The 23,971-nt window shown below is 41.9% G+C and overlaps 1 protein-coding gene across 2 annotated transcripts in view; it reads right to left on the bottom strand.

Annotated features, from left to right (window-relative positions):
- Positions 1-1,423: 1,423 nt before the first annotated feature.
- The window catches only part of Supt3h (SPT3 homolog, SAGA and STAGA complex component), a 348,399-nt gene continuing 325,851 nt past the window's right edge, over positions 1,424-23,971 (bottom strand). The window contains exon 12 of one of the 2 annotated variants that reach the window (XM_041656171.1): positions 1,424-1,895. In XM_041656171.1, the coding sequence (XP_041512105.1) occupies positions 1,854-1,895 (42 nt within the window). In that variant the 3' untranslated portion in view covers positions 1,424-1,853. The remainder of the gene's footprint in view (positions 1,896-23,971) is intronic. The other variant, XM_041656172.1, reaches the window with a different exon arrangement.

Raw genomic sequence — 23,971 nt, 5'->3', positions numbered from 1 at the left:
TGAAGTGTCATTTCTAAGATTTTCCTTCTGTTGTATCTATATAACTGTTCAGAAAATTTTGTTTTACTTCAAATTTAGTCTTGTTTTAAGGGTAAGGGAGAGAACTTAAGTGTAGGGAAGAAAAAAAAGAATTAAAATATTAGCATTGAGCAATTATGGGCACATCTAGGCTGGCTCAGGACAGACACAAACGGCCTTGTTTGATTCTAAATTCAGCTTTCTGGCTCAGGATGAAAAGTGAAAGGTATTATGTGAACTCGCTGGGCAAACCAGATTTTATAAATAATTGCCTGCCAGACGGTTCAAGATAGACAAACATACACCAGACCAACAAAAACACAGAGCTGTCGTGTTTCTGAGAGAAATGTACGTTGAGTCTTCCTTCCCTGGGACTACAAGGAGATTAGGTAAAGAGGACCACGGGAGGAAACAAAGCCTTGCATTTTCTGCCTCGTGCTACTTAAAATATATACTGTGGGGCAGAGATGGGCTTTCAATAGGAAAAATTAGCCCCTGAAAATGTCAGATTGCCTACAAGCCTGGCAGATGGAAACCAAATACAGCGAGTGCTGCCATCTCCCAAGTAAGGGATGTTTACTGCAGGGTTATAATTTTCCATGATTAGGGATGCCAAGGAAAATAGGGATGATGATAAAAAGAACGGTTTAATCATACTTTTCGACAGGCATGGGTAGAACATCAAAACCCTCCGGCGATTTTTGATATTAAATATCCGCGTTTTTCCTAGCATGCACATTTTCCCCAAGATTACTACACAGCAGGTAAATGACAGTGGGGACACCACGGCACAAGCATGTGGCCACTCCAGGGTTTGCTCACACAGAAAACGGCTGCTCTTATTTCTCTCTTCCACCCATAACTCTTACAGAATTAAAGACTTAACTTCCTCCTCTGCAATTCGTATTTAATCAGGAACTGTACCATCGCATCTGCTAGATTTTGGGTTGTTCCTAAGACTTCTACTTCCTCATTTACTGGAGACAGAACAGATGCCACTGGGGCAGCTCAGCTGCTCCCAGCAGGCAGTGTATTAACCGGATTCCAGGCCAGGGGGAGAGCTCTGAAGGTTAGGTGAATCCCAGAATCCCTGTGCTCTTCCTTTTGACTTTGCTTCTGAAAAGGCATGGAAGTTTTGTGTGTGTGGTGGTGGTGGTGGTGGTGGTGGTGGTGGGGGCTCGGGGGAGGTTCAGCTGGAAACGGAAGGCAGTGAAGACAGATAAGGCAAGTTCCGTGAAGCAGAAGGAAGGAGGCATGAAAAAGTGACCCCTGTAGTGAGTGGGGTGATGGGAGAAGAGGGGAACAGGTGGCTTTGTCCTGCCAGGTGAATCTTTGATGGGTGCATGTTCATCAAATGACTGCATCTCTAGAACACACGCAGAGACTGTCAACAATGGAAGCACAGTTGGTGGGTCACTGGGAAGGGAGACTGACTCATTTGTCTCTTTTGTCCCAATCTGAATCATAAAAATGCATCCTATAAAAGGCAGACTAAACACTGGAGGGAAAAAAGCACAACTCTGCTTTTAAGATTTATGAGCTGAGGGCAGCAAATCCATGCCAAATTCAGAATTCAGAATTGTGTGATGTGCGTTCTTGTCCACCTACACACCACCCAACATCCTGCCATTAATTAGGCAAATGGCCCACTCAGTAAACAAGGCTAAGGAGGCCAAGGAAGAGCTGGAGTCAGACAGTGGAGAGTCAAAAACAAAGCAGGCCACTCCCTAGGGCAGGAGACGGTAAATCCACATTTTATTTTCATCCAGCACAGGGAAGAATGACCTCGGTGTCCCATTTCCTCTCTTGTTGCAGCAGGCACAGCCACAGTCCCCTCAGCAGGCCAGAAAAGCCATCCCGCTCCTTCGGTAGGCACTCTGTCAAAGACAAAGAAATCTGCAATGAATTATCACATCAAGTCGAACAAGGAGAGGAAGCAGAGGCTCTCTTCCTGTTTTGTAGACTGCTGGCTACAAGCTATTCGGGTGCTTAGCATGAATAGTTCTGGTGGCACCATTCTGCACTAAAGTCAGTGTGGTTAACAAGTGGTTAGGGAGTCTATTTTTGGGAAGTGGGTGATATGCAAAATAAGGCATCCCATTTTGTCCTGCTAATGGATTGCTGTTGGTTCAGCCAAGGAAGAGATGTGTTGGGTCTGTTTGTCTTTTGGAAACATGTGTTCTCTATTCCTCATGCTCCACAGTCAGTTCTAACGAAGCATCGCAATAGTCTATAAATTACTGATTCACTACTGTCTTCCCAGGCTTGATTTATAGTCTGGAGGGGAGGCTGTGGGAACAGACACTATGGAGGCCTTTCCTCCTCTCTGCAGTGTGGTGCTCTAAGGGCACGGGACTGGCTGTATGGAGAACTCGAGTCTTTTAGAAACTCCTATCTGTAGACACACATGGAGGCAGACATATGGATGCTCATGGTAGGATAAATCGCCACTTTCAGAACCAGATGCTAGTTGCAATAACACAATGTTGTATTCCAGGTAAGGAGAGCAACACTGCACCTTTCATCTCCTGCTAAGGAGTTAAATTCTGGAATGGGAAGACCAGGCCAACCTCCCATGGTTCTGAAGAGGAGCAGAGCCAAGAATCAGGACTGAGAACGAGAACCCCTCATTGGCAGGAAACACAGCATTTAGCCAGCAACAGTCACACTCATACCTTTAATTTTTGAAAGTGTATTTTTAGAAAAAGGGGGAAAATGACAAAAACCTCATTAGGACCTCCTGCCCCTCTGAAAGCAACAGCTCTGGGGCTAGCCTGGTGTCCCTGCATTTTTAGCCTAACACCTTCATTCTCAGCAGTCAACTCGGAGGAAATTATCATTGAGGCAAGCAGCCAAGATGGCTGAATAGAAGTCCTTGTGCACAGCTGGGCCACAAGAGAGCCAGGACAAGAGTTCAAGTCTGAAAACCGGCTAGGAACCAGAGAAAAGAAGAAAGCAAAGTGCACCTTTGACCCCTCCAGGGCAGAGTGAGAACAGGGAATTGGGAAAGTGCCAGCGACTCCTGGAACCTGCTCTGACCCCAAGAAGGGACTCTCTAACTACCTCCCCACCAACCCAAACTGCCACGGCTAGATGGAGGCAATCCCCTGATGCCATGAGAGGACTTGGCCTGCTGTATCCTCTATTGGGCAGAAGACAGTCCTTTCAATGCCCTAAGGCTTTAGGACCATAGACTATGACAGTCACAAGTCTGAGTCCATGCTGCGAGTCTTCTTTTCAACCCACAGCACTGTGGCTGAGGTGGTTGTTGTAAACTCCAGGCTCTGTTTGCACCTGTCCAATAGGATCTAGGAAGGTTCTAGCTCATGTACAGCTCCAGGAATGCAGTTGCCAGCAGCCTAGCCACCAGTACCTCTGTGTAAACCCAGATGAAACTATGGCAGGTTGCTCTCCCAGACCATAGCCTATCCTAGGGGCAGGTCACATCCATGTCTTGCAGATATAGAGTTGTGGTTATCAATGTTTCAAATCTTGTCTCCAGCTGAGCTTTCTCCTTGCAAGCTGAGGACAAGCCCATCTCTCTTGTGCTCTAGTAGGGTAGATAGCAAAGTCACATATCAGACTGTAGTAATAAGGGCGGCGTGGCTGTGTTCCCAGCACCCTGGCCGCCTGCTCGGCTAGCTTATGCCCAAAATAACAACACACAAACTGTATTCATTTAATTACTGCTTGGCCCATTTCTATCTAGCCTCTTCTAGGCTAATTCTCACATATTAATTTAGCCCATTTCTAATCATCTGTGTTGTGCCCCAAGGTGCGCTTACCGGGAAGATTCTAGCCTATGTCCATCCTGGGTCGGAGCTTCATGGCGTGTGTCTGCCCGGGAGCGGGGCATGGCGTCTCTCTCAGGCGTCTGCTCCTGAGAGGAGAGCTGTCGAGTCTGAGCTCACTTCCTCTTCCTCCCAGCGTTCTGTTCTGTTTACTCCTCCCACCTATCTTCTAACCAATAAAATGGGCCAAGGCAGTTCCTTTATTAGCCAATGACCTTCCTCCATCATCAGACTACTCTGCTCAGGCCATGGGGTCTAGAGAAGGTCTCCTCACCTCTTATGCCTCCAGATGTGAGGATATATGTGCCATAGGCCCAAATGTTACCTGCATAGGTTTTGGGAGACCTAGGAGTGATTTCTTCCACAGCCCATTGCCTTGGAACCACAGCTGGTGATAAAAACCTTGATGATTATTTACATCCTTTGGGGCCAGGAGATAGTCCACGGCTGTGTGAAGTTGTCTGACAATGCTACTTGTCCCATTCCCCAAATCAAGCAGGACCTAGGGAAGGTCTTGTTTGTCTTATACAATCTTGAGCCTATGGTTACTAGTGTCACAGATGCCAGCATCACCTGAGTCATCCTATGGGATCTGGGGAAAGTACAATCCTGTACTGTGGTTTCAGAGGACACCAGCTGTGGTATCCCCGATACACACCGAGGGTCCTTCACATACTGTGACTTGACTCAGAGTCTCCTGTGATTCCATCCAGGTACATATTCCACACTATTATAGCCATGACAACGGCCACTACAAGGCCCGGTATTAGCAGTGTTTGATTTTGCAAAGTCTGAAGACACACACCTTTGGAAGTCTAAGTTGATTATGAAGTTTTACAACTACATTCCTGAAATGTTTTCCAAGCAGTTACAGTTTATAGACTATGGATGACATCAAAGACAAAGAAATGACATGGATGTTTGAGCTCCAATATAACCAAATTCATAGCACTGATCCCACTACCAAAGCATCCATCTATCTGGCATCTGACCTCCCATTTAAATGAGAAATAAAGCAAAACCAAGTCTCAGAACTTCATAGAAGAGTTACTTCATAAAATTAGAGGCAAATATTATGAGATGTACAGATATCAATGTGGAAATGTTGATACATGACACTCCAAAGAAATAATTCTTCACAATAGATTCCAGTTTAAAGAAAATCTACAAGACCTTAAAATAAATCCAAATTTAATGACCCTAATTAAACTCATTGAGATAAAAAGTAACTACTGATGCATATTATGAAGAAAACAAAAATAACGTAGGATATGAATGAGAAGTTCACCAAAAGCATAGAGATTATAAAGGAGAACCACCTGGAAACTTTGGAGCTAAAGCTTTAACTAATAAAATTAAAGATAAAACAGAGAATTTATGTAAAAAAAATAAATAGAAGGATTTCTGAACTTTAGAATTAGTCTAGTCAGCAAAAAAAAAAAATCACATGAGGAAAGCCCACAAAACTTATAGAACAAATTTATGTCAAGTATTTGTATCATGGAAGCTTCACAAAGTGAAGAATATAGAAAAAAAAACACAAAAACTTATCACTAAATAATAGTCAAAAAGGCCCCAAATCTTCGAAGAGATATGATCTGACTGCATTTAAATAAAATATATTTTTAACCAAAACTGGTAGTATAATGCTGCAAGTACATGACCAGGAGAAACCTGAAGTTCAGCAAGAGAAAAGCATCACGTCACATGAGAGGAAAAGCCCATCACACTTCCAGGAGATCATTCAATAGAACCTTCATAGATCAGAAGAGGGAAGGATGGACATATGCATGACACTAAGAAAATAAGTAAAAACCCTGTCCACTAAGAATATTATACCCAACCAAATTATCCTTCAGAAATGAATGTTCCTCAGGAAAGCAAACACTGAAGAAAATCACCAATTATCAGATCAGCCGTACAAGAGACACTTAAGGAAGTCATCCACGAGAAACAAAGGGTGATGATTACCAACACAAACCCACTAACATTCCAGGCTGGAAAGATGGCTCAGTGATTAAGAGCGCTCTGCTCAGTTCCCGGAACCCACAGCAGGCACCTCTCAAACAGTTCTAACTCCAGATCCAGGGGGTCTGATACCCTCTTCTGGCCTTCAAGGGTGCTGCATGTACTTAGTGTACGTATGTAAACTCATGTACACACACATACAAAGACAATAAAGAAATGAATCTTTAAAACAACAGCAACAAACAAAAAACTTGTAAATATTAAAAAAAAACAGTACTAGAACACAGAAGAGCAGAGTCAAACTTCAGTGTGACAGGTTCACCAAACCATACAAAGGACTAGAAAGAGGTTAGAAAAGAACAATTTACAACAAAACTACCCCCACAATTCAATTGAATAAAATAAAATAAAAATAAAAGGAGAAATTTCATGTCTGTCAATAATATCCATGATGATAAAATAAATTAAACTCAGCAACCAAAAGGTGGGAAATAGCTGAATGGGTTAAAAATACAAGAACCATATGCTGCCTGTGGGAAATTCTCTTCACCAATAAAGATGAGGGATTGGAAAAAGATATACAATAAACACTAAACAAGTCAGCAAGCGTCACTATATCATTAGAACAAAGCAGACTTTAAATTAAAAAATGAAACTTCCAAAAGTCAAAGAAGGTCCTTATGTATTAGTGAAGGGGTAAATTCCGTCAGAAGGCACAATTGGATATATATGGATGCAACCTGGCATTCCTTTATGTTAGCTATAGAGGAAGAGACAGACTGTAAGACAGACTTTCCAGGACTTCACCACTCCACTTTGTCAATAGGCAATGATGAAGGTTTTAAAATCTTAAAGAAACATTATTTTATGTGTATGAAAGTTTTGCTTGTATGTATGTATGTGCCTTCTGTCCTCTGAGTCTAGAAGAAGGTGTCAGACACTATGGAAGTGGAGTTACAGATGGTTATAAGCTGCCATGTGGGTGCTGAGAACTTGACCCCAGGCTCTCTGCATAGCCAGAAAGTGCTCTTAGTCACTGGGCTGCTCCTCCAGCTCCACAAGGAAACATCTTAGCTGACTCATGTTGTAAAGTAAATGGACCTTACAGACATTTACAGAACATTTTACTGAGGCAGAATTCACATTCCTCTCATCAGCATTTGGGAATCTCCAGGACCAATCATCTGTTGTATCAGAACTGAAGTTATAATACACTTAAAAAATTTGAAATCATATTATCTGCTCTGACGACAATAGACCAGAACTATGAATCACCAGGAAGAAAGTAAAGTATACAACAGATGCTAAACAATGAGTGTACTGAAAGAGCTGGAGGGAAAACAAATGAAAACGACAACACACCAAACAAGAGGGATGCAACAGATCAGCAAAGTCACTAACAAATTCCACCTCAAAATCACAGAGACACCTCACACAGACCCCAACAGTTCACCCCAAGGATGCAGAGGAACAAGAATACCCTAATCCCAAAAGTGGAGGAAGGCAGACAGATCAGAGTAGAAACTGAGACAAAATGTTTATGGAGAAGAATATTGTTACCCAGAGTGATACACAGACTACTCATAATTCACACCAAATCAACAACTTTCTTAGTAGAGATGGACAAAATCCTTCTAAGTTTCACTCCTAGTTCCCTCTGTGTTCCTTTCTCTTCGTCTGTGCTGGAGGCAGGAAGTTTCTGAGTTGAAGCAAACTCTAACGAGAACTACAACATTCTGAGTCTGCCTCCTAGACTGCTGGAGAACATGCTCACTGACTGGGAGGAGCCACCCAGAGCTTGCAGGGACAGAAAGCATCACAGGCCAGGGGCTTAGCCTTGACTGAACCCAGCAATGGCGCCTCCAAGAGGCTTAAGGAAGAGCGATACTTTCAGCTCTCGACTCTGAGAGTTTACATTTTACTGACTCATGGCAGCCCCTCTGGAGCCTCGCACTTGAAACATCCAGGGAGGTGTGGGGACCTGTGAGTGAACTGGTTTCTCCCTACAGGTGAATAGCTGAATGGTCTCTGCTTGGGAGGGAGGCTCAGTGGGAGATGGAATCTTGGCTAGTTTATCTGAGGAATGAGCAGATTTAACCTTTCCAGGTGGGGGGATGGAGTGGCTCGTTAAGTGTAGGAAGGGGCTTTTTCTGACACTAGTCACTTCACAGCTGGTTTATCACTATTTATACAGACCACAGGCTTTAATGAAAGCTCTTCCAGAAGCCAAGGCCGAGGGGAAAGCCAGGCTTAGTGCTGAGCCCCGTTTCTGTGAGTTCTCTTCTGGTTCTAACACAAAGGAACAAACAAGTAAGTGGAATCAGCGAGGACAAGTCAGCCAGCCCACTCCCCAGGGTCCCTGCCCAGAACCACTGCTCTGGCCTTTTGATGTGTGATGGATGGCTGTAGCCCGTGGAGGCGGAGCATGGGAACGTCCCAAGTTTGCCGTATTTTCCCATAAAGAAAGCAACTCTGCAGGAAGATGGAGGAAGACAACTCACCTCTGTGTCACTGAATTTCATGTATTTCTGCTGTGAATGTGGAAACTAAATTTAAACACTGCTGGTGTGAGGCCTTCCAGAACACACTTTCTCACGAGTTGCTTTGTAGCATACTTTCTTCTGTGAGACCCTAGGAGTGAGTCCCAGGCCTGTATCTTTACACACATTTCTGGTTGTAAATTCACTGCCTAGACAGCCAGGACCCCAGCCACAATATTAGACTTCCCAAGTCAACCTGCTGCCACCTGCTCTCCATTCTGTGAGCTTCATTTTCATCAAATCAAGCTGTTTTCAATGGCACTTGCTACTTTGTAAATCTCTTGAAAGCTCAGGTAAATGTAGCATCTCTCAAAGTGGGCTGTTAAGATGAGGATTATAATTACAAGTTGTCCTTTTAAACTTCTGGTTGTTTTTACCCTTTTAAAAAATGGAGAATGCAGCAGATCCTGCTTCTGACGCTAGAAACACTTCCTCCAACCGTACATGGTGTGCAGTCCCTGCAGCATGACTGTCATGGGCGTTTGACAAGTGTGAGCTGCACTTTCAAAAGAGTATGCTGTTCTGTTATCTGTACATGGATAAGCTGGGGAAAACACTTCATTTCTACATTCGTCTACCTCTGTCTTTAAAGCAGTTCCAATACTCACTGTTGAATATGCCTTGTGCACCACACATCTAACGGGTCAGTAACTGCAGACCAGCCTCCCCCAGCCTCTTCCTAGCTCAGTCTTAGATTTCATTTTTCCCATATCCATGGCTTTCTGCTTCTCAGACTTTACATACAAAAGAGTGATAATTCTGTCCTAGGCCCTGACCCCCCTACAAATACTTCACTTCTCGCAGGCCTAACGAAGGTGGTTTGCGTTCTACTGAGTTCCTATACATTTGCTTAATTTTTTTAAATTTATTTATTTATTAAGGATTTCTGCCTCCTCCCCGCCACTGCCTCCCATTTCCCTCCCCCTCCCCCGATCAAGTCCCCCTCCCTCATCTGCTCGAAGAGCAATCAGGGTTCCCTGACCTGTGGGAAGCCCAAGGACCGCCCACCTCCATCCAGGTCTAGTAAGGTGAGCATCCAAACTGCCTAGGCTCCCCCAAAGCCATTACATGCAGTAGGATCAAAAACCCACTGCGATTGTTCTTGGGTTCTCAGTATTCCTCATTGTCCACTATGTTCAGCTAGTCCGGATTTATCCCATGCTTTTTCAGACCCAGGCCAGCTGGCCTTGGTGAGTTCCCGATAGAACATCCTCATTGTCTCAGTGTATCAGTCCGAACACACTGAACCTGATAGAAGATTTCGTGGGAAGTACTCTACAACACATGAGCACAGGAGACCACTTCCTACGTATAACCCCAGCAGCACAGACACTAAGGGCATCATTGAATAAATGGGACCTCCTGAGACTGAGAAGCTTCTGTAAAGCAAAGGACACTGTCACTAAGACATTTGCTTAATTTGACTTTGGCTGATCTTTCCTGAGCTCCGCTCTGGGTAAACCACACTATGTAGGGTGGTGTAAGGACACAGAGACAACTGGGACAGACCCTGGTGTCACTATGCTTCCAACTGAACATCAATGCTTTCAAAAATGTGTGACCGAAGAGCCATTCTCAAAGAGGAAAAGGAGAGCACAAAATGGCCTCTTTGTTTGCTTTTAATATAAACAATATTAAATTTTAAATGAAAATAAGAAAGCATAAAATTTTTTATATTTCTCAAAGTATGTAGGGGAAGAAATTAAAAAAATGTGTGGATCCATGGTTTTATGGTTTATGAAGTGCTTCCATGTCTGACATCTAATATGAGCCTTGCCACAGACAGTTCAAAGGGTCGCATATTCTACAACTCTAGGACTACTGAGTGGTCATTTCAGGATTTTAGACATTCTTTCCATACTCCACAGTCTTACAGTTAGACAATCCCCAAATCTAGCATAATTTATTCTATCTGGATTACTATTGACACAACAAAATTCTTGCTAAACATGATTAAGATTTAAAGTTTATCAAGCTGAAAAAATATTTCAGAGAGCAAGGACAGTTCTTGGAGGTCAACCACCTTTAGCTTGGAGGCATGCCCAACCAGAACTTTTTTTCCAAGCTACAATGAAGAATACTATGTAGAAAACTACATCCAAATCACTTGGAGAGCTTAAAGAAAAACCAAAACAAACTAAGTCTTCAAAGTTGGACAATATATTGTCTGGAGGGAGGGCTCCATCAGTAGAAAAGCAGGGCATGTTGGTAGGTTCTTGTAACCGTGGTGCTGGGGAATCAGAGACAGGCAGATCCCTGGACCCTTGGCTGCTCAGTGAGTCCCAGGCTATTGAGAAACCTGTCTTTTTTTTGTTTGTTTGTTTGTTTGTTTTTCGAGACAGGGTTTCTCTGTGGCTTTGGAGCCTGTCCTGGAACTAGCTTTGTAGACCAGGCTGGTCTCGAACGCACAGAGATCCGCCTGACTCTGCCTCCCGAGTGCTGGGATTAAAGGCGTGCGCCATCATCGCCCGGCTGAGAAACCTGTCTTGACTAAAAAAAGTAGACAAAGTGAGGGCTGCTAAGGTCGTAGCTTGACTATATCATTAACAGGACCCAAGACGGTTTGTCCACAAATGGCCACTTCCAGAATCTGTTGTGATCGGGCAATAAGCAGTAGTTCTCAGTGATAACCAACGTGAGCATCTGATGCTCACAGTACGGCTGCTCCCCAGATCACTGGGTACTGTGTTACTTTACTTCCTGTGTAATGTGTCTTACTTGAAGTTGTCTACAGACTACTCATTGTGTTTTCCTTCCCAGATACTGAAATGCCACCCTTAAGGGACACAGCTAGGTTGCCAGCCACAACATATTAATACCATATACAAAGGGATTTAGAAAATAAGCCTGTGAAACTAAGTTGAATAAACCCTTTGCTAACATTTAGAATCAAGGAACAATAGTACTGGAATCAGGTTGTATCTGTGTGAATTTCTACAGTTCAAATTTTAACAGATGAAAACAGTAATGCCCAAAGGGAATGACCTATCCATGGCAGGGTAGGGAGAGCCTGGGGATCCCATCCAGTCTGGCTCTTTGTATACACTCCTGACTCTGTCCAGCTATGTGTTTATCTTCAACAGGGAAAACAGATGTAAGGAAAGAAATGGTTTTTCTAGGTTAAGAGCCCCTGGGAGTGGAACAAAAGTAGAGGGAGTCAGGCAGTACAAGAGGGAAGCTGTAAGCTTCTGCCCCGTTTCTGATTCTTGTACAGGATTCACAATGCTGAGAGGGCCATTCCACCCCTGAGTGCTGCAAGTCATAATTTTGATAAATGGATGAAATATCCAAGCAGTTAAGCTATCATTGGACGGGGCTTCTACACAGTGAATGCGTGTATCTTTGGGACCTTTGAGACACTCATGTGCTTCTGATGAAATCTTACCAAGGCTGTGTCTGGTGTCTGACTCAAGGGTAGACACATGCCACAGCCTGCTTGGGTAGGCTGCAGTTGGCTGATTGGTCTGAAAGCTGGTGACAATAAAAAGGTTTGAATATACATTTACTAAATGTAGGGCAGACTTTACGCCATGGATGGTCTCCTGAGTGCTTTGTTCCACAGGGGTGAGACTGGCTGCTATAGCTCTGCATTGCTCTGCTGGGAATGTCAGGGTGGCAGTGGATTGGACTGGGAGCAAGGGTTTACATCAGACCTTACCAAATGTTTGGCTCACTGAAATGTTCAGTTGAGCTGAGGCTATGAAGGTAGGTAATTTCCGAGCTTTACGTGTAATGGTGTCAACAAAATTGGCTTCCTTTATGTCCCACCTTTCCTCCACCTTTCAGTAAGCAGGCTGCTTGTCTACCACCAGTCTTTTCCTTTAAAACACTTTTTTCATTCAGTTTTTAATATTTTCATTAATGGCTTAGCAAGCCTAGAAAGGATCAGATTTGTGTTTTCATACAGATCCATGTGTATGCTAATACTTGCCCCATCACCGCCCCCTTTCGCTGGTCCTCTCACAGCCACTCACATTTATATATTATCAGACTCTCTATGAGAGAAAACATCCAGCATCTGTCAGCTTGCTTTGCTTAGCCTGATCTTCAGTTCCTTCCAGTTTCCTGCAATTGCCAGATGACTGAATAAAACGCCATTGTGCATTTATACACTGGTGTGAACTAGCCTTTTCTCTATCTCTCCTCTGGAAGCAATACTGGAGATCATATCAAGTTGTTTCAAATTTGAGAAAGATTGCCTCAGATCTACACACCCCATATGCTCAAACTCAGCCATGCCCCTGTGGCTTTGCTGGATTCAAAATCTGAGTCCCTTCCTGGTCCCTACATTTGCCTAAGGAAATGACTGTCCGGAGAGCATATTGCTTTGCTTTAATACAACAATCTTTGAAGCTCTGGAACTTAATATCAAAGCTAAGCACTAGTTTCTTAAAAGATAAAATATGCCTCCTTTCTTTGCTGCTCTATGTCTGCCTATGGCCAAGAGATTTAATTATAATGAATAAATCAGTGTTTGCAACACTGCCGTGTGACTTTTCTCCTTTTGATAATTTCATTCCAACTCTGATATTTCAGAGAATCTAAACTGAAACATATGATGGATAATTTTGTAAATGTGCAAACTCTTCATTAGATGTTTTCCTTTTTTATTCTTCCCTCCTGTTACAGATACCCTGTGAAAGTCATGGTAGGACTCAGTCAGATAGCACAGCCTTGATTTGAGAGCAGCAGGGGAGCATGCCCTTTAAATAAGAGGTCTTTCTCATTTTGACTGGCAAAATGAGAAAAAAAAGATATAGCATTAAAACCTTTTCTATTGCAAATACTCTGGGCCTTATAAACCTAGAAGGGCTTGCTGGCCTGCCTCTGGGGATGAGTCTTACTTTATAACTCAGGCTGGCCTCGGACTCTTTCCTTCTGGGTCAGCCTCCCAAGCACTGGGCTAACAAGTCTGTGTTAACATACATTTTTGTCATTTTTGTGAGGTCTGTGTTCTAATGCTTGGGATATTGCCAATTTGGTTTGGCCTTCTAAATACAAAACTTTCCAAATGCAGTTAATAGATGTTATCATGTCTAATTACCCAAGTCACTTAAAATTCATGAGAAATGTGTTAGTTCTTCTGTTATTGTTCTTATTAAGCAAATTAATTAAGTGGCTGATATAAGCCATATTGTATATTAGAACAGAAAAGGTTTTTATAATTATCAACCTTAGAAATTTGATGGGATGAAAAAGTATATAATTCCTATGTAAACACCAGTCTTTCCATAATACAGTATGTACTTAAACACATTAAAGGTTAATAATTAATGCCACTAATAGGAAGCTTTTATTTAGCTGCTTTATGCATAATCAAAATACAGAGGTTTACCATTATCCCAAGCAGCAAACACATATATAATACATGTAAAAAGTGCCAAACTGGCAGGAGCTCTTACCAGAAAAATCAATGGGAGGGGGCTCAGTTCTATCATCCATTAATTCTCATTTCTCTTAATTGACCAATTGTCCCCTGAAGGCATGGATTTGCTATTTGATTTATCTTTCTGTGTTCAGGGAATAACCAATGCTTAGGAATTAATCAAATTTAGCAGCACATAAAAAAGATCATACACTACAATGGAAATAGTTTCAATCCAGGGATATGATGGCTATTCAACACATGCAACCAACAAACATAACATATCACATTAAAAGAATGAAGGATAAAAATAATCATCTTGTTAAATAGAAAAAATATTTGATAAAATTCGACATTCCTTCATGATAAAAAAGAAAGTAGGCACAGGCATATCATCCTGTGGAATAATGTTCTTGCACACTGTAAAGATTTGTCACTCATACTGGTTTATAAAACACTGATTAGCCAGTAGCCAGGCAGGATGTATAGGCAAAGCAACCAGACTAGGAGAATTCTGGGAAGAGGAAAGGCAGAGACGCAGTTATCAGTCAGATGAAGAGGAAGCAAGATGAGAAAGCCTTAGTGAGAAAAGGACCAAGCCACATGTCTAAACACAGACAAGAATTATGAATTAATTTAAGTTGTAAAGAGCTAGTTAGTAATAAGCCTAAGCAATAGACCAAATACGCCTCTGTGATTTATTTGGGGCTGAATGGTTGTGAGACTGGGCGAGACAGAAAATTCCATATACAGTATCAGAATTCATCAAATAAGGGATAGATAGGAAAGATCCATAGCCAATACCATAACATCAACAGCAAACAAGGTTGGGCAGTTTCACTTTTATTTGGTACAGCACTAAGAGTTTAGCAATTAGGCAAGAAAAAGACATAAAAATAGGAAAGGAGGATGTTGAATAATCTGTTTGCAGATTACACGATCCTATATGCATCTAAACCTAAATATGCCATAAAATCCTTTAAATTGATAAATTCATTAAGGCGGCAGATGCAAAATAAACATATAAAATAGTTTCACTAATGATTTGTTGGTTTAGAAATAAAAAGAAATTCCATTCATGATAGAATAAAAAATTAGACTATACAGGAAGAAACTTAACAAAGACCTCTATAATGTAAGTAACAAAACAATGATAAAAGTCAAAGAAGATACTCAAAGACAGAATGAGATCCCATGTTCACGCCTGGGAGAGTTGACTGTTAAAATGTCCACTGACCACAGTAGTTTGCAGATTCAGTGTCACTGCTCTTCTTTACAGAGTTGGAGAAACAACTTTGAAATTCACAGGCAAACACTAAAGACACTAAAGAGCTTGTGCAAAAGAACAAAGCTAGAGGCACCATAATATTTGATTTCAAGAAATACTGCAGAGCCATGGTAAACAAAACAGCATGAGACTGGTACAACCTACATACAGACATTAACGGAAAACGTAGAAACAAAAACACACATGTATGCCAATGCATTCTCAACAAAGTTGTCCAAAACATACACTGGAGAAAAGGCAGCCTCTTGGAAAGGCGGCCCTGGAAAAAATGGCTAGCCATATGCAGAAGAATCGAACAAGATTCTTATCTTTCACCTCATATGGTAATTAATTCAAAATAAAATCTAGCAATCTATTTCCAGCAAAACGTATAGAATATGAGGATGTCATGGTAAGCAAGATAAGGTAGGCCTGGCATGTGAGTCGATTTCCTCTTGCTATGACATCTGAGAGAGACAAGTTAAAAGGTGGCAGTTTATTTTGTTTCATGCTTTTGGAGGATTCAGTTCATCATGGCAGAGGGCCATCAAAGACCATGCTCCTTATCTTAGCCAGGAAGCAGATGGAAAATGCCTGCTGCAGCTGGCCTTTCCCACTTCCTTCTTTTATTCGATCTGCACAATCCCAGCCTAGTGGGATGGTGCTGCCTCCATTCAGAGAGTCCCTTCATATAGTTAATCCCAGACACACCCTAAGGTATGTTCTACTGATCTCTTAGGCAGTTCTTAGTCGAATCAAGTCGACAAGATTAATCATCACGTGTCCACTCTTGTCAGTTTGACATCCACATACATCGCCTTAAACCCCCACATTCCATCCCTGTTGGCCCAAAGTACCTCAGTCCTTCTCCAAGGGTCCTCAGAGTCTTAATAACTTCAACACTATTCAAAATGGATCATGAAATGCAAGGCAGACATTCAATTGTGGACCATAAAGAATCAAAACCAAGTATCATGCTTTCAGAATGTCACTGTAAACGTTTTCACACAGTAAAGATTCTCATTCAGATATAGGAAAACAGGAGAACAGAAAGGAAGGAGCAGACTGAAACAAGGCAGAAATCCATCAGAGCAAACACCCCTATCGCTTTATATCTAGCAGAAGATAGAAAAAAAAACAAACAAATGAACAAACAAAAAACAAAAAACTCAAAACACTACTTAGCGGCCTGTGTCAATCAGAAACCACAACATAAGGAGTCAGAACCTGCTTGCCAATGGTTGATACCAACTTCGTTGAACAACAAATCAGTTATAATTCAGGCTCTTAAAAGTTTTTGAAGATAAAGAACACTTAAAAGTTTTTGAAGATAATGAACACTAAAGATTAAGAAATATTAAAATACAGTAGTTATGATCATATTTGGTTGCCATATGAAAAGGCATGCTTATATATAAACCTATCATCCATCCATCCATCCATCCATCCATCCATCCAATGAACCCTGCACCATATGGCAAATAGAGCAAGGTCACAGGGGTGGCTCTGTCTCCTGTGGGGATCAGTCTGATGCAGGAGACAGATACTGAACAAGAGTTGGCAAACATGATGAAGGTCACACTAGAGAACAACAGCCATCAGACTAGAGAGCAGCAGAGGACGGTGTTGGCTAAGGAGGCTTCTGGAAGGGTGTGGCACAGCTAGGAGCTGACTAAGAGCTGAGCTATGTGTGCAAATGGACGGAAGTAGAAACACTATCCTGAGTGAGGTGAGCCAGACCCAAAAAGAGGAACATGGGATGGACTCACTCATATTTGGTTTCTAGCCATAAATAAAGGACATTGAGCCCATAATTAGTGATCCTAGAGAAGCTAAATAAGAAGGAGAACCCAAAGGAAAACATATAGGCATCCTCCTGAATATTAACCTTCATCAGGCGATGAAAGGAGACAGAGACAGAGACCCACACGGGAGCACCGGACAGAAATCTCAAGGTCCAAATCAGGAGCAGAAGGAGAGAGAACACGAGCAAGGAACTCAGGACCACGAGGGGTGCACCCACACACTAAGACAATGGGGATGTTCTATTGGGAACTCACCAAGGCCAGCTGGCCTAGGTCTGAAAAAGCCTGGGATAAAACCGGACTCGCTGGACATAGCGGACAATAGGGACTACTGAGAATCCAAGAACAATGGCAATGGATTTTTGATTCTACTGCACGTACTGGCTTTGGGGGAGCCTAGGCAGTTTGGATGCTCACCTTACTAGACCTGGATGGAGGTGGGTGGTCCTTGGACTTCCCACAGGGCAGGGAACCCTGATTGATCTTTGAGCTGATGAGGGAGGGAGACTTGATTGGAGGAGGGGGAGGGAAATGGGAGGCGCTGGTGGGGAAGAGACAGAAATCTTTAATAAATAAATAAATAAAAAAGAAAAAAAGAAAGGTGACAAATGGGGAAAAATGCTCTAAGTTACATTCTAAGGAACAGCTTGACTGTTGTTCTTAGTCATCTATGGGGCTGGAGAGATGACTCAGTGGTTAAGAGCACTGATTGCTCTTCCAGAGGACCCAGGTTCAATTTCTAGCACCCACATGGAAGCTCATTAACTTTCTGTAATTCCAGTTCCAGGGGACCTGACAGCCATGACAAAACATTGATGCATGTAAAATAAAAATAATAAATTAGTCATCTATGGTGAACACACATTAAATCGAAGACACCAGCTCAGAATGTCTGCATGGGAAGGTTAACAAAGTCATCTAAGAAATATCCTTGATATATCAGCATTCTACTAATTGTTTGGAAACACTGCTTTAGGGCATAGCATAGAACCTTTATGTTAATTTAAACTACTTCTTCGGCACTTATTTGAAAACTGAACAAAACAGCTGTGGACTGACAATGGAGGGCACACTTCTCCCAAGCCCTCACATCTTTGCCCAGATTGAGGTGTTCTGAAAGTACTAGAACATATTCTTTTAACTTGCAAATATTATTCCCTTATATTTCTCTAACACATTGAAACCAATGGAACTTACCATGAACAGTCACAGTTTGCTTTAGTCATTTTGAAGCTTTACATACAAAATATTATAAACAAAGAGTTTCTTATATGTGAAAGCTTACTCTGAACCGAGCTATCTCAGGTTAAATGACCAAATGATCTGATCCATGCAATCATCTCAAAGAGAGAAATAGTATCTATGGGGTTTCCAATGCAGTACAGTAGGACAGTGCTCATGTTATTGGGTACTGGTTAATTCTATAGGTGAGCTTTCAGAGTCCACAGTAATTAAGTTCTTGCATAGGCTTAGATCCCCTTTGTCATGCCATTGTCTAAATCAATTGTTTACTGATCATATTATTTTAAAGATAACAAGGGGATTTATATTTATAGAGAACAAGTGGCCTAGTTGCAATTTTAATAGAGATAATTCTAATTAAGAATAATCTCAAAATATGTAATCTCATTAGTTAACAACAGGTATTTAAAAGGCCTATGCAAAATTTAGCACCAATTCTAGAGCGAGTTGACCAAGGCGGAATCAGAGTCATTCTTACAAAAGACCGTGTCTGATGATTCATGAACTTTTACTAGATTTGGAAGCTGGGAAGAATCTCCCTTGCTGTATTCTGCTCGTGCAGCCCTCAAGTGATACGGAAACAGTATTCCACAAAGCACAACCTCAGGATGGACAGGCCCCACCCCGGAAGGACTCAGAACCACTTCAACCAGGTTGTGAATGGACCTGTCTGTGCCTTTCCAGATCATTTGCTGATGGCAGTGATGGGCAGACTAGTCCCCCATTCACAACCCGGTTGTCCTCCTGCAACTGCAGCCAGCATCCTGTGCACCAGAGCTGTGGGAAGTGAGAGGAGGGAAGCTCATACACAGAGCTGCCAGGAGACAAGATGGCAGAGAGAGAAAAATACCAAAACGTAAAGAAATATAGTATTTCAATCAAAGTTTGAAATTTGTAAAAGTGGTTTTGGTCTCCATATAGTAAAAATATTTATCCAAGAAACTCCTAGTTGGGTGTGAACATCCTACTTCTAGTGGAATTTTGTTTGGCAAAGGGCTGTAAAATAGTAGAAGCTAATACAGAGCATGTCTATAAACAAATTTATTTAGTTAGTAGAGACTGACACATTCACTAGAGGATTTCAGCAATTACGTGTGTAAAACTATTTCCTATCGTGGTTTCCCTTTGTGATTCTGCTAATTTACTCAATCTAGGCCATTTTCAGGCACTGACTGTTCTGTCTTTAGCAACCCATGCTGAAATGAACATATGGAGACTCTGCCCTCTTTCCAATTCAGATAAGCATAAGTATATGCAGACATTAGAAAGTTAGGCTTTAGTGGAAAATCAATGAAGGTTGTAATATCTTAAAACACGATGCTATGATTTAACTCTGGAGAAATTTAGGTTTGGAATATGGAATATCTGGCAAAAATGCAAGGTCTGAGTAAGCATCAAGCACGTGTATTTGCATTACACATTTATTTTTGATTATAACTATAATAAGATATAATAAAATCTAAAATAGTTATGAATCACACTGGCCATGCCCCAGAGCATGGGTGGGCCATCCTAGTAGAGTATGACAAGATCCTGCTGTTCAAAGGCAGAGGACTCAGTGGGCTAGTGTTGAGCTTCTAAAGTCTCCAGCATGGGAGAGGTTGTGGGGTAAAGGGAACACACTCCTGCATTGCTGGGGGGAGTACAAACTGGTACAGCCCTCTTTGGCTTTCAGTATGGTCATTTCTCAGAAAATGAGGCAACAACCTTCCTCAAGATTCAGCAATACCTCTTTCGGGTATATACCCAAAGGATGCTCAATCGTGCCACAAGGACATGTGCTCAACCATGTTCATAGCAGCATTGTTTGTCATAGCCAGAACCTGAAGACAACCTAAATGCTCCTCAGCTGAAAAATGGATAAGGGAAATGTGGTACACTTACACAACGGAGTACTACACAGTAGGAAAAAAATGACATCTTGAAATTTTCAGGCAAATAGATGGATCTAAAAAACATTATATTGAGTGAGGTAATCCAGACACAGACAGACAAATATCATATGTACTCATTTATAAGTGGCTTTTAGACATAGAGCAAAGAAAACCAGTCTACAATTCACAATGTCAGTGAAACTAGATAACAACAAGGACCCTAAGAGAGACAGACATGGATCTAATCTACATGGGAAGTAGAAAAAGATAAGATCTCCTGAGTAAATTGGGAGCATGGGGACCATGGGAGAGGGCTGAAGAGGAGGGAAGAAGAAGGGAGGGGAGCAGAGAAAAATGTATAGCTCAATAAAATCAATAAAAAACAACAAAAAATAAAATAAAAAAAGTAAAAAAAAATAAAGTCTCCAGCATGAAGTCTCATCACAGGTGTCTTGAGAGTTGTCTGTGTTGAGTGTAGAGAGGTGAAATGATACCAAAGATCAGCTTCCTGATCCCCACTTCATTTTACCCACAGTCAGCTCCACCTATAGAGACAAGCCAGCCTCTACTGAGAATGAGCACAGATGGGAGAGGTCCTATTGTGTCATTGTTCTACAGTTATTCTGCAGTTAATGTTTTTCAAAAATGTCAAAAATTTCTGTTCTGCTGATAACAAAGAGGCAACGATGGCAAATTTGTGGACCTATTACTTGACAAGTGTCATGCTGAACTGTTCCTTTTTCAGTTTGTTTCATCATGATAAACTCAACGAGGCCATTTGTATGGTTCATATACTGCTACTAATCTTCTAATGCTTTTATTAGCATACACTAATTATATATAATATGGGTTTCATTATATTTTCATAACTCAATAATGTATTTTGATAGTATCATTCCTGTTACCCTCTTTTTAAAAAATATTATTTATTTGTTATGTATACAATATTCTGTCTGTGTGTATGCCTGCAGGCCGGAAGAGGGCACCAGACTTCATTACAGATGGTTGTGAGCCACCATATGGTTGCCGGGAATTGAACTCAGGACCTTTGGAAGAGCAGGCAATGCTCTTAACCACTGAGCCATCTCTCTAGCCCCTCCTGTTACCCTCTTTTGTTCCCCTGTCCCCTCACTGATTCCTATCCCCTTCCTACCAAGGCTACTCTTCTACTTTCATGTTTTTGAGTGTGTACGTGATCCAATGAGTTTCAATAGGATTGTTTACAGAGTCAAGGGTGAGGGTTTGTTTACTGGATGATGCATACCTTCCCTGGGACTACATCATGGAACAAATAGTGGTTCCCTCCCCACCAACCATTAATTGTCTCTAAATCCTCAGGGAGGGGAAGAGTCACATAAGCCCCACCTTCTCCATAATTTGGTTCGGTCTTGCACAGACTGTGTGCAGCCAATCACAGGTGCTGTGTGTTGAAGAGTTGCAACAGTCACGCCATGTCTGAAGTCAGGGTTCCACACCACTCCACCCTGCTCGGGGTCCTCATGTTCCTTCTGACCCTTCACTGGCAGTGCTCCCCAAGCCTTGGAGGGGATGATTCGGATATCCCATTCCCAGGGCATTTATTCTCAGTACTGTGGCAGGTTGTGCAGCTTATCTTACTTGTGGCTTGATAGATTGGTAATTGTATAATTTCAACAGGTTCGTCAAAAAGATACCAGTCCCTAGCACTAGTGAATGTGCCTTTATTTGAAAATAGGCTCTTTTCAGATGTAGTTTGATTAATCTGAGGTCATTAGGGTAGTCCTATCACCACTGGTGTCCTTTTAGGAAGAGGCAGGCAGATTTAGGAAGTCACCATGGAAGGGCAGAGGCAGAGACTGGAGTGATTTCATTCACAAGCCAGAGAATACCAAGAAGCACAGGTCACCACCGAAGGCTAGAAAAGGCATGGACTGATTTGTCTTCAGCTCACAGCAAGAGCCAAGCCTAGGTTCAGACCTTTGGCCTCCAGAGCAGTGTGACAATGGTTTCTTTGGCTTAAGCCACTCAGTGGGTCCTACTGTGTCACAGTAGTCCTAGAAAACTAATTCCAGTGGCATCTACTTCCTTGGACCATTTTCTCGTACAGATTTGTGTGATGTGCAAGAAGGCATCCAGCTTCAATCCAGCCAGCCTGGAAGTGGAGGCCATTGCTGAAGCCCCCAGATTCTGAATCAGAAACGAATGTCTTGCCAATGTCAGCATATGTGCTCTGGGTTGAGAGGATCGACATGAGATCAGCTCTACTTCTACCTGCCAGAAACATTTCTCATCTAGCTTTACAGTAGGGTGAGGGTGTCACTGTCACTTGAAACAAAGACTGTTTTTCCAAAAATACTTTACTGAATAAGCCTGAATAAGCCTGGAAGACCCTACAGCACTATCTTCAAGATAAAGCCAGCATCAATTCCTGGCCTCCAAGGGAAAAAGGCCTGTAGTTTTAAAAGCGATTTCTTTTTGAGTCAGGTCTCATGTAGGTACAGTCTTGAACTATCTGGTCCTGCCTCCACTGCCCACGTGCTGGGATTACATGTGCAGATTACACATTTGGCTTTATGCCATGCTGGGGATCATACCCAAGGCTTCATGCATGCTAGGCAAGCACTCTACCAATTAGGCTACATTCTGAGCCTTGAAGTAAAAAGTTCTTGATAATGGACTTACACCAGTAAGTAAGATCAAGTCCATTTCTTTTTGTCTTATTATCCCTAGAATCAGTAACTCCATCTTTGTAAGGTATAATGGGATGTTACAAAACTACATTATAGTGAAAAATGATATCTGAGGAAAAATGTGTGAACACCCTCACTATTCCAGTACAACTATTCCAGTTGTACTTCTGGTAGCCACAAACAGAAAGTATGTAATGAAAGTCTTCAGTACATTGAATTTTATTAATCACACTAGTTTCTCTATATCATTGAAAAACATTCAAGATATGTATTTCCTCTGCAAACAGGACTCAGGAGGTGTTTGAGTCTGGGAATGCCCCACTCTAACTACAAGGCTTCTAGCTCCAGGAACATTCATGTTCAAATGTGCTCCTCATTGATATCTGATTATAAACTTGTTCATTAATTCAGAATTACTGATGAAGTGTCTTTGGCAGCCATAAAAAGAGTGGGGATATATTATGCTATGCTCTTATTTCTAGTGGGCTGATAAACACACACAGGTATAAATGTAGGGCAGATATGATAAGTGCTATGAAGAAAAATACTGCTGAGGAAAGGGACAGAGATAGGTGGACATTGTTGCCTCTCTGACAAGGTGACACTCAAAGTAATGCACCCCTTTAGTCCCAGTATTCGGGAGTCAGCGGCAGACAGATCTCTGGTGAGTTATAGGTCAGGATGGTCTACATAGTGAGTTCCAGGACAGCCAGGGCTACATAGAGAGATCCTATCTCAAACAGACAAACAAACAAGAAAAAAACCCAAAAGTGAAAGAAGGGAGGAAGCCATGCAGACACCAAAGTGTAGGTACCTGTGGTTATGGCATACAAACTCAGTAACAGAATGTGGGTGCAAAGCTGAAATCATATCTCAAAGGAAAAGTCTTTGTAAAGATGATAGAATGTCAAGGAGCCGTTCCCTAGAACTTTCACTCTCCTGTGCATCCTGTCTATGCATGGAACACAGTAGGCTCGGGAGAATCAGCAACAGTCACGGTTCTTACTACACAGAAGCCTTTCTGGGCCAATGTAATAGGGAAATGGAGAAAGACATACTGGATAGATATATGCATGCTAAGTCTATGTGGACAGGTGCACACACAAGAGCACATGTGTGATTCTGTACACACAAAGGAAACCGTTTCCAGAATGATGTTACAGCTCCACTCCAAATAAGTAGCAGGCATGCCTTCTTCAAGCCAAAAACAGGGATTATCTAATAGTCTAGAGGTCTGTGCTAATGTTCTCATTGGCAAGGGCTGAGTGTGAGCCTAACTAATTTCTATTTTACAGTAGAAATGAACCATTTCATAACAAGTCTTCCATCTTCTCTTTTTAACTTCTGGATAGAGTCAAAGTGGTTAAATTTTCTTTCCTTGGGCTTGATGTATTTCCTTTAAAAAGTCCTTTAAACCCACAGTGCTTTGCCT

Source organism: Microtus oregoni, unplaced genomic scaffold, assembly GCF_018167655.1.
Source record: "Microtus oregoni isolate MIOR12 unplaced genomic scaffold, Mior012 000007F_ref0000211, whole genome shotgun sequence".
NCBI classification, from domain to species: Eukaryota; Metazoa; Chordata; class Mammalia; order Rodentia; family Cricetidae; genus Microtus; species Microtus oregoni.
Note: the sequence above shows the minus strand (reverse complement) of the source record. Positions and strands in the feature narration are given on the sequence as shown.